The sequence below is a fragment of the Vipera ursinii genome, assembly GCF_947247035.1.
Source record: "Vipera ursinii genome assembly, chromosome: 1".
NCBI classification, from domain to species: Eukaryota; Metazoa; Chordata; class Lepidosauria; order Squamata; family Viperidae; genus Vipera; species Vipera ursinii.
In genome coordinates this window covers 293450886-293462826 of record NC_139512.1, presented here as the reverse complement: position 1 = coordinate 293462826, position 11941 = coordinate 293450886, and the positions used below count along the sequence as shown (strand labels likewise).

At 35.5% G+C, this 11941-nt stretch overlaps 1 protein-coding gene across 1 annotated transcript in view; it reads right to left on the bottom strand.

Annotated features, from left to right (window-relative positions):
- Positions 1-202: 202 nt before the first annotated feature.
- Positions 203-11941, bottom strand: part of CDC42EP3 (CDC42 effector protein 3) — a 51068-nt gene continuing 39329 nt past the window's right edge. Inside the window, exons 2-3 of the mRNA XM_083349423.1 lie at positions 6835-6886; positions 203-2401 (exon numbers count right to left, since the gene is read on the bottom strand). Coding sequence (XP_083205549.1) covers positions 1339-2109 — 771 coding nt within the window. The 5' untranslated portion in view covers positions 2110-2401; positions 6835-6886 and the 3' untranslated portion in view covers positions 203-1338. The remainder of the gene's footprint in view (positions 2402-6834; positions 6887-11941) is intronic.

Genomic DNA, 11941 nt, shown 5'->3' with positions numbered 1-11941 from the left:
TACACAGCTCATGACACAGAGATCCATTGTGTTCATATATCATACTTCACCTGGTTAAAGTGATAGCAGTTGCTGTACACTGCTATTACTAGTAGTTAGAACTATGATACTCAGCCACATTTTGAAATAAACCATTCTTTCATAATATATAAAGTAATCACAAACATGATTTTACATATTTATTCTTTATTGTATTGCACAAAGTATCTACGCAATTCAGGGATATCACAATATTCCCTGAAAACCAATTGCTCTAGCACAACGTCTTCTGAGCATTGTAACTAGTTGGTGCTTCCTTCTAAAATGTAAAAGAATCCATCACACAGTTTTAGACATTTGTCAATATTAATAACTGAAAGGACAAAGTTAAAAGATCAAAATATGGATTTTATGTGAATGCACACAAATATACAGTTTATACTCAGATTCTCAAAAAAAGGAAAGAAACAACAGTTCTCTGGTGCAATCACAAGAGTTTCTGTTTGTAGAAGTTGTTAAAAGTGTAATGTGCATAGAATAGATTTCAGCTCATAAAATAATGCAGTTTTAACTTCACTTTATTTCTTCAGATTGTCTAGTACTGAAAACGTATTGGCATAAGAGCTTGCACAGGAATTGCCCTTAACTTCAGTGGCACCAGTTTGTATTGGCTACACATTCTTAATATTTGAACAGAAAAAGCCATTCCCATTTCAGCTTAGAACTACACATTAACACTAAACAATAACAGTGCAGCCAGAATGAAAAACATTGCTAATATAATAACAATAGTTATAGTAGTACTAGTAAAAAGAATTTCATCATTCTGGGGAGTTACAAATAATTGTGAACTAATTATTACTTTACTTCATAAAACCTCTGCCTAACATACATGGAATCTCTGAGAATCAAACACTTTCTGATTTTCAGAATAAGTTCAAATATTACATTGATATCTCTTGTTTTAATGAAATATTTTAATACAGCTGAAAATTGTGTCATTAAAATATGTACTCATTTGAAAACATTTGCCATGCTAAAAAATATGTAAAAAAATAGTTTAAAGTCATTTGTTTTTAGAAAACATGTCAATTGCAAAAAGAACCAATTTTTATATACAAAGAAAAGGCACAATCCATCCAAGGCTAAGCCTATTTCTTTTTCATTTATTCTCAATAGCTGAGATATTTAAATATTTACTTATTTTTCTCATTCAAATGAGTTGAGGTTTGACACCTTTTTATTAATAAGCAAAAACATTAGATTGCAACTTTAATCGCTTGACATTGGATGGATGGTGTCTGTACATTTAAAATATATTTCTTTGAAGAAAACTGAGATGGCACAAAGCAGCAAGTTCTATGATTTGTTTTTGTCCATTACACTCAGTACTTCATCCAAAAGTGAGGGTCCGAGGTCAAGCTGCAAAGAAAGGAGGGGTTCTGCCAGGTCTGAAAGAGGGTCGTCTGATTTAGGCTGCATCTTGGTTTGATCACATGAAAGATGGGGGTTGTCAAGGAACTCCTCTGTTTGCCATTTCGTATATTGTTCTGAATGGCTAGTTGAATGGCTGTCTGTTCCATTAGTATAATATGATCCTGGCGCTTTCTGCTTCCATGTGATGTCATCTCTGTATATTTTCCCATTCTCCAAGTGTTTGCTCTTCTCCTGCAACTTTTCTTCCATTACCGGCTCACAACTATGCCTGGGATTCCTCAGGGGTCCCAACGAGTCCCGCTTTGAATTAAATGTCACTGGTGACAACAAGGGCAACATAAGGGCTTGAGAACCACCGATGGCAGGAAGCGATATGGCATTTTTAAGGACCGGAGAAGGAGTTTCAATAAACACTGAGTCAGAAGTGCTGTTTGCCCTTAGGAATTCACTGCATCCTTCATATTGGCTGGCTGTTGTTTCTCCCTCATTTCCAGGTAGAAGCTCATAATTTCCTTTCAGAAAAGAGATGTCTCCAAACACATCATGTTGTCCTTCTTTCCCAATGTGAATTGTGTGGCGGAAGTCACCCAAAGGTGGACTGATCATATCAGGAGACAAAATGTCCCTCAACTTGAATTTCTTTCCTTTCTTATTATTGTCAGCTTTCAAGTAGATGGGTGTCTTGGCTGGCATCTTTTGACAATATGAGGAAAGAGAAGACTTTGTCTTCCTTGTCAAAAAAAAAGGAGGGGGTGTTTCAAAATATTCTAGATGTACAAATTCTTTTTCTTCAACAACTCCTTTATGTATAGTATAAATCTATGTTACATTATTGATAGCAGCATCATTTCTAAAAACATTCATATAACTACCACTGATTCTGTCTCACAAACAAAATTTTGGAAGCTGGGTTGTTTTTATGTATAGTATGTTTCTTCAAGGTGACTAAGGCAGTTAGAATGCTGTGCTGTTTTCTCTCCCAATCCTGTAAAATAAAACAAAAAAAGCTTAGTATTTATTCTTTATAATGTATTCAATCTCTATTGCAGAAACAATAAATGGTACTTTTAATAGTTCTGGCATGATTAGCTCTGTGAAGTAGCTTGTCTTCGTTAAGCAAGATAAAAAAAATCTAACTAAGAGCTAACTACCCTTTTTTTTCTAACTTGGCTCCCTGGACATAATTGCCAAACATAACTATCTTAATAAATTTACTATTTTGGATTCTCATTTTTCTTGTTGTGTCATGGAATGGAATTCTTATGTTTAGTGCTCATATCTAAGGACATTCGATTTAAACATCTTACCAAAAAGTACCTTCACGTTTGTTAGTCTTTGAAACACAAAGTTGAAATATGTTTCTGTTTGAGGTTTTAAAGGTCAAAGCTAAAACTGCTTAAACAAATGCCAACAAATCTTTTGACTCATCCAGGTGATTAGTTGAAATACAGGTCTAACTTCCTATTTGTATAATCTGGCAAATTCTCTTTCAAGTACTATTTCATGCAGAGAGTTTAATGAGTTGGGCTGGCTGTCCTGGTTTGTGTGGTATATGTTCATGCACATCAAAAATGCAGATGCGGAAAACTCAGGCTGCAAGTGGAGATTAAGTATAAATATTGAAATCATAATGTTAGTATTAAAACTGTAGTTTCAAACCTTGTTGACATATTTTGTTCCTATACAAATTTGCTTTTAGCAGCTGGCTTCCAATTTTAGGGCAAAACAGTTTAACAAAATGAAACCATGATTAAATTATCAGTTAAAAGCCACCCATTAAAAATCTAGACTTGTTATAATAACCAGTTGAATAATCGCTTCCTCAGCAAACAAGTAGACATGAAAAAATGCGGAAGCATAATTCAATCAAGTATTCAAATTAACTTACTATTCCGAATTTAACATATTTCATAAAGAAGACACTAAATAATGGGTATTCTAATACATACAAAAGTATAAGTGGCTCTTCCCATAATAAAATGAAGGGAGGCACTTAAAAAAAGAAATAAAAAATTACTAGAAATATACAAAAAATGTAGTCCAATTATATAACAATAGAAAAGGAAATAATTGAATATTCTAAATCAGAAGTCCTTAAATTTCACAACACTACAGCCCTATAAAATTAAAAGATGATTCTTCAAAATTCTCAGAATGTTGCACTTAACCAAATATATTGTAAATAACTGATTTTTAAATATTAGAAGCATAAGAAAGAAAAATATGCTGAAACTAAGAGTAACCTACCAAGGGAAAAAGGGAAAAAAAAAGTAATTTTGTAGGATTGAGTGAAGCCAACTGCATCCAAGAAGGAACTGTGTTGTGAAAAGCAAGGGAAAAGAAAATATTCCCGAATATTTAAATGAGGAAAAGATCCAAATGGCTTTCACAACAAGTTATCATGATAACCAGAGAGAGGATGAAAGCCTTCAGCAATGAGCTAGAGGCATGCACAATGACTGAATACAGGCTTTTATCTTCAAGCAAGAAAGAATAAGAAAAGATATGTAAATCAAGAATGTCAATAAACAGAGGAATATAACCAGAAAGGAAATGAGTGCTCTTTTAAGAGAAATCACAGGAAAAAAGTACCCAAATAGGTAGAGCAGGAATGCTCTCAAGAGTAAGCGTGATCTGACAGAACAAATGAGATTAAAGAAAAGCAGAAATTGGAGCTCAGAAACAGATAAATATGTACATGTACTGAAAATGCTAATAGGAGATTAAGGAGGAATGCAACAAAATGTTTAGATAAGATTATGGAGGATGAGGTTATTTCTGCAACAGCAAAGACTGGAACAGTTAGGCAATAGTCTTTCTAGTATTAATATGTGAAAGACGAACACTGAAAAATAAGAGAAGAAACAGAAATGTCTTTAAATTATGAATTTGAAGTCAAATTCTGAAAATAACAAACTTTAAGAAGAATTAATCACTCAATCAATCAATTATGCAAAGGTCCCTCATGATATATTTAAGATTGCTTGAATTGGTTTGTTAAGAGTATGCCTGCACTCTTCATGTTCTCAGATCTGATTATTATTCTTACAGTTAAAAAGCAGTAAAAATAAAATAAAATACATGGCTGCTTTTTCTGTCCTTGCTTCCCACAAGGATAAAAAAAAATCCAAAATATACCACAGATATTATTTCATCTCTTGAAAAAGGTTGGATGGTCATCCCTATTGAAAATAGAAGGAAACAATCTGTGGCTCTCTGGCTTCTATAACCTCAAGCTGAAAAATGTGCTAACGAAAAGAATGTTGAAGAGATTAGTCCTCTTTGTCTGATATGCCTGTTAGCTAAGTGTCCGATAACATACTCTAATCTAAAAACAACAACAACAACAACTGTTTTTCAACGGGTAAGAACAAAGTTATGCTTCCATTGTTTCCTGTGAGGATTTTATTGTTTTCAAAAATGTTTAAAAATCATACTCTCTGGGAAATTTTCTGCAATTTGAATGGTAGGCAGCATTCCACATAGACTACTACTCAATTACCTTGGGTAAAAAATCAAATAGCTGATCAAAAATACCTAAACCATATACTTATTTAAGGGACAACAGTTTAGAATCAAAATCATGTCCCTATTGTAATTCATTTTGATTTTTTACAAATCATTTATAGGTTAAAGAAATAGATCTCTGGAGTTTCTAGAGATATTTGGAATAAAAATATTTCTAATAAAATGCATAAATGTATTTAGAAGCAGTAAAACTACCATGGTTCTACCTGTAAACGCTCAGAATTTGAACACAACAGCTTAAAGTATAGTACAGGATCCAATCTGGGTTGGACACTGGGACCAGATGTTTAATCTTCCGAGTTTTTGGACTTATACTGGAGCCCATCCTCAGGGAACTTCTCAGGAACTGAAAACGTGGAAAACTAAACCTCTGGTTCTGGTGACCAACCCAATTTGGATCTTGCAAAATTATCCTGCTACATATACTTGCCTCCATTCTTAAGTATGACACAATCCACACATCTCTTCTCCTGAAGATGCCTCTCTGAGCCCTCAAAATATGTGATTGGAAAAATATGTGTGCATTTAAATGTGTGTATTTTAATAAGCATTTAATTTAAGAGCCAAGGTGACACAGTGGTTAGAATGCAGTATTGCAGGCTAACTCTGCCCATAGCTAACAGTTCAATCTGACTGGCTCAAGGATGGCTCAGCCTTCCATCCCTCTGAAGTCAGTAAAATGAGGAGCCAGATTGTTGGGAGCAATATGCTGACACTATAAACTGCTCAGAGAGTGTTGTGAAGCAGTGCTTTTCAACCCATGGTATATGTATTATTGGTGGTACTTCAGCACCTGGTGGTATGCGTATGATGGGTTGAAAAACACTGTCAAAAAAAGTGTAAGAAAATGTAAAAGTGTAGAGGGGAATGAGCTAAAGCGGCGGCAGCGCTGCACATGCCTGTGGGAGAGTCAGCTGGAGCTGCACTATTGCCAGGGCTCTGCTGAGCGCCCAGGATTGGTGCATGGCTCCAATTGATTGGTGCGTGGCTCCAGCTGATTGGCGCTTCCAGGAGCAGTGCGCAGCCTGGGGGGAGAGAAGTCAGCTGGAGCTGCACCAAAGAGAAAAGGAGGAGGAGGGGGGATAGAGGACAGGATATAAAAGGAAGAGGGTTTGGCACGAAAGGAAGAGAAAAAAAGACAACAGGGAAAGAGAAGGGGACGGAGGAAAGGCTTTTTCGAGACAAGCAGAGGGAGAGAAGGGGATAGAACGGTGCAGAGATTAATGTCAGAAAAACAGGCACAAGTTTCCCATTAAAAGTGTGGTAAGTTGGTGTACAGATAGTCCTCAACCTATGACCACAATTGAACCCAAAATTTATGTTGCTAAGTGAGAAATTTGTTAAATGAGTTTTGCCCCATTTTACGACTTTTCTCGCCACATCTGTTAAGTGAATCACTGCAGTTCTTAAATTAGTAACATGGTTGTTAAGTGAATCTGGTTTCCCCATTGACTTTGCTTGTCAGAAGGTCACAAAAAGCGATCACATGACCCTGAAACATTACAACCATCATAAATATGAATCAGTTGCCAAGCATCCAAATGTAAATCATGTGACCCTGGAGATGCTGCAATGGTCATAAGTATGAAAAATGGTCATTAGTCACTTTTTTCAGTGCTGTTGCAACAGTCACTAAGCAAACTGTTGTAAGTTAAGGACTACCTGTACTTTGTCACTTTTTTCCTTTTTTTTGTAATCAAGTTTTTGACACCTTGTTAGGCGACTGGTGGTACTCAAATATTGCCATATCCTAAAAGTGGTACAATTGGTGAAAAGCTTGAAAAGCCCTGCTGTAAAGCACTATGGAGCAGTATATAAGTCTAAGTGCTGTTGCTATTTAATTTAACAAATCAACTGTTTGTGACAGATTGACTTATGAGAAAAGCTCACCTTTTGTCTTTATAATGTTGCAAAGTTTGTATCGTAGCAGTAGAGGGTGGCTCTGAAAGAGAAGAAAAGGCAAAATTGAAATATTATTATACATGACAAATGTGTATTTTTTAAAATATACATGTCCTTTTTATATTTTTATAATCCTCTCCTATCTCTTCAGTGCTTCTTCCATTGACTTATTTCAAATTATTTCATGTGAACCAATGACAGGTTTTATACAACAAAAGAATTATACATTTGTGAACATTCAACATTTATTAATTATCTTATAGATTATGTAAGGTTCACTAACTGATTAGGAGAAAATTTTATTTGAAACACTGAAATCAGTTATGAAGTCCACACTTACAAAATATGGTGACAATGACAATTTAGAACACAGCTAGATAATAAAAGCTACGTTACTCATTGTTTAGATTTACACAATTCTTTTCCAAGTTTGCAACAGAAGGTGGAAATTTAGAAATAAGGCAAGCACCTAAAACGAAAAGACTTTAACTATTAGTGTGATCTAGGTAAGTTTGAAGTTAGTCACGTTGACCATTTAAAAATATTTATGGTATTCTCAGTTTGTAAATTTCAGTTACATCTGTGGGATTTATTTTAAAATAGCTATGCTTAGACTAACTTTCCTTAAATCTCACACTGAATGCCTTTTATTGTAATCAATAGGCTTGAACCTTTATTTCATTAATGAAAGCATCTGTGTGGGGAGAGTTGCAAGCATTATTTTAAATAAGTAATTGAACTGGCATGTCTTTATCTCTGTCTTTTTCTCTATCTCAAGTGAAACAGACAAGCAGTCATTAGAAAGGAAGACTGTATGTATAAATATTTAATGTTTTTATTCTTCATTCAAAAAAACCCCAACCAATTTCTTTTTAATGTTTAGATATTAAAATTATAGAGAATATGAGGATTGCAGCCTCAAGAATTTTTTTGCCATATAATCCAAATATGTAAGACTGGAGAATATATCAGTAAATAAAATTTATGAATTATAAATAGCCTAGTTTATGTTTGGATTTTCTTTTGCTAGACCCCCCATATATGATTTGTGAGCAGCTATTCAACCTACTGTGGGAAATTTACAGGTTTGTTGATGGATTTAAGGTAAACATGAGCAGAAATTGATATAAATGTTATGAAACTGGAATGGTGAGAGTTGAACTTTTTCAGTCAGGCTTGTGAGTTTTTCCATTTACCCATTACAAATTGGATAGGCCTGAAAATTATGGCTTTGTAGAGTTTCCTTGCCCAACATCAATAGTTATTCTTCAAATGTTATGAGATTAGTATAAATGTTTGTGTAATAGCTGCCAGGAAAGGACACTAGTACTGTAACACTATTGTGGAAAACTGTGTGCATATAAATCTGAGAAACCTGTGCAAATAATGGCTGGTGCAGAAAGCATGAAACCAGTTTTATATCTTCAAAAATGCAAGAAATAACAACACGGTAGATTCAAAATATTGCACTGAATTACTGAAAAGACAGACAAGAAAATACATGCAAACCATTATCTTTAAGCTAGTTTATTGCTTATATTTTACATTGCAATGTTTATTCTAACTCTGTATATCAGCCTTGGAGGTTTAATTCAGTATCCCCACCTCTGCATGGCCACATGTATCTGCACTGATCTATGTTAGCCTTTGTAGCACAGAATTGCCTTTAAAAATCCAAATATAGCAGTTATGTGTGTGTCTCTCTGTGTTTGTGTATGTGTGTACAATATGTCAAAATATGACATGATGACCACAATTTAAAAAAACATAGTAAGAGTAAAATGAGCAAAAATCCATACATTGCATGGCAGTATATAAAAAATTCACCTGTAGTATTAATTTTAAATTCTCCATAGCAGAGGTAACTTATTACCATAATTAAACAAGGGAGGCCAAATATGAGTTGACCAATTATTAAGTAAAGGATTCTTCAAAACATTTTGTTGAATTGTTAATTTTGCTGGTAGTATTTCCTGTGTTTTAAATATAATTTATCCCTGAATGATAGATGATGTACTTTATTTTTCCATTATTTTTCTACAGTAAATTTCGCAATTTAACACAAAACCCATTGTGCCATATTGATGGTAATCCAAATGGTTCATTAGCATTAATAGATATCATGAAGCTATACATTTTCCCTTTCCTCAAAACCTTTGATAAAATTTCGGTTAATCAAGAGTATTAACTAAATGGAAATCATCACCATAAATGCCAATATGTACTAATGTTATAATACATCCATTGCTAATCCAGAAAGACCTGGATTAATACATAGATATTTGAGTGGTTGTATTATCATCTATGAATTCCTGATGTTTTGCCAAAATATATTTGAAGAGAATTTTGTATCATAAAGACTTTCAATCTCAATCACTAACATATAGCACAATATACCGAAATGACAAAAACACATTTTTTGTTAGGCATTGTGTATTACTGATCCTTACATGTGTTGGAAAATTGCCGTAGATAATTTCCAGTTTACTTTGCCCAGCACACTCCTAATCAATCCCTACATCCAGATTACTGCAAGTGCACTTGCCACTCAGTATAGGTAGCATAAATATAGCTTGATGTTTATTAAACATCAGTAAACACCAAATACTGTATGGATAATAATGCTGTGGGAATTAGCATCAACAATCCCAAATGGAGTGGCCGTGGGTTATTCCAGGTTTAATCTTTTTAATGTACATAATGGCAGCAAAATAGACATGGAATATACAACAGTAGGAATCCCTCCTCTATTTTGCACCATTAAAGAAACAATTTGATGGGTGGGATGATTGTATGGATGAATCACAGAAGGGCTGATTCAACATTCTCATGGTTGGGTGTCACTTGGCAACTCCATCTATGTTAATCTTTTATATAATTAAATGATAATACCCTAACTATCCCAAGTAAACCCTTTCTTCTGATTTCCATGCTTGTAATGAGTATTGCCACATAACTCACTTTTTTGCCCAACTGTGAAGGAATTTCCCAGATCACAAGTTTCTATGCAAAGAACAGCGCATCCATAAAAATATAAGGCATCTGATTCTGTTTTTTTCCGTGAATGATAACTTTCCAAACCAATTTAATGAGAATCAGTCAAAATGGAAGAAAAGCTGCACAAGCTTTCAATTTTTCCAAATTCCAGATTATATACAAACTAAGGAAAAGAAACAAAAATGTTTTTAAAATATAGATTCACTGATTGAGTTCTGCAGTTTGAGACATGTAAATCAGTCTCAAACTGCATTATATAAAAACCAATTAGTAGTGTAAGGATTCATTAGTGGTAGGTGTTGTTGGAGGAGTAAGCCACACCTGTGATTCAAAGGGAAACAATAGTAGCTACTTTCCTTTTACTTTCCACCCCCTGCCCATCCTGAGACACAGTGGATATTGATTCTTTGATTGGGCTTTGGCTCTCAGTGAAAAAGATTTAAATTCCTGGCCTAACAGAGAGCAGAAATAAACTTTATACTAGGAAATGCCCACAAGTACACTTTCAAAAAGGAATACTTATGGGAATTCTACCATTTGATTTCCTGAATCTTTCAATAAGCACTCACTAAATCTGAGAACAGTTTGCAAGAGCACAGTTGCTTGACAGAATGGCTGTTGAAATACAGCACATCACAAGGGATTTCTAAATTAAGTGTATGCTGTGATGTAACAATACGAGGTGGCATTTTGATGAATGTGTTCCATGTGTTTCAAGAGCTGTCTTCTTGAATCTGAGAAACCTGCTTCTATTTTGGTTCACCCTGTCTATGAAGAGACTCTGCACTTGGGAAGGCAGGTCAAAAGAGCAGAATTCTAGTTCAAGTGTGATTAGAAATATAATCAGGAAATATCCGGTGACCTTGAATGAGTTTAAATATGCAGGACTGGATGGGCTGCACTTAGGTTACAGGCCGTTTGGCAGAATCTTTATGTATTCTCTTTAAGAAATGTTGTAGTACAGGAGAGAAACCAGATGACTTGGAAAAGAGCAAATGTTCCTATCTTGAAAAGGGAGGAAATGGAGAGGAAATGGAGAACTACTGGATTTGTCAAGGCCAGTCTTGCCAGACTCAATCTTAATTTATAATTCCAATAGAGGTAATGAAAATGCTGTGGATACACTATTGATGTTTGACAAAGTACATGTCTGCCTTCCAAGGCAGACCAAATTTGGAAACCCAAAGATGTACAAGCTAATACTACTTTTATTATAAGGCTACAGTAACAAAATCTTGCAAGCTGAGATGTGCTTCTTCTCCACTCCCTCCCTTTGTCTTCTTGAGAAGTAGGGAGGGCCTTGCCTGAGATGCTGTTTCAAATTACATTTTATCTGGGACTCAGATTTTTTTTTTAATCTAACCCTTGCTATGTTGCATCTCTTTCTCTTCTTCCTCAAGGTTATTCTTTTTACCCATTACAGCAATCCATGATTTTGTGTTCAATGCTTTTGAAATACAAGGGCTGGATTAAAAAGTACCATAAGATGCACTTTTTTCCCCAAAAGTGTGGGGGGGGGAAGGTGCGTCTTATGGTCCGAAGGTGATCTGTATGGCCAGCCCCAACCTCCGCAAGTGGAAAGCAAGGGAGATTGCCAAGAGCACGAATCGGCACGTGCTGAGAAACACCGATCTCGCACTTCTGCACTCTCCCTCGCTCAGTTTCAGCTTCCCTTGCTACAAGAGAAAGCAGGCTGAAACGGAGTGAGGCAGATTGCCAGGAATGCGAATCGGCTGATCTCGTGCTACTGCAATCTGCCTCGTTTCAGCCTGCTTTCTCTTTTAGCAAGGGAAGCTGAAACCGAGCGAGGGAGTTTGCAGGAGCGCAAGATCGGCCGATTCGCATTTCTGGCAATCTCCCTCGCTCCGTTTCAGCTTGCTTTCTGCAAGAGAAAGCCGGGCTGCAGGGCCGCCTCTGCGGGTACTGCTCTAATGCAGAGAGGGAAGGACAAAGAGGGAGGGAAGGAATGAAGGAAGGAAGGGACAATGCAAGAGGGAGGGAGAGAAAAACTGGGTGCATCTTATGGTCCGGTGCGTCTTATGGTCCGAAAAATACAGTATTTGCTAACAGTTTTTCACCAGACTGGAATATAATAAGA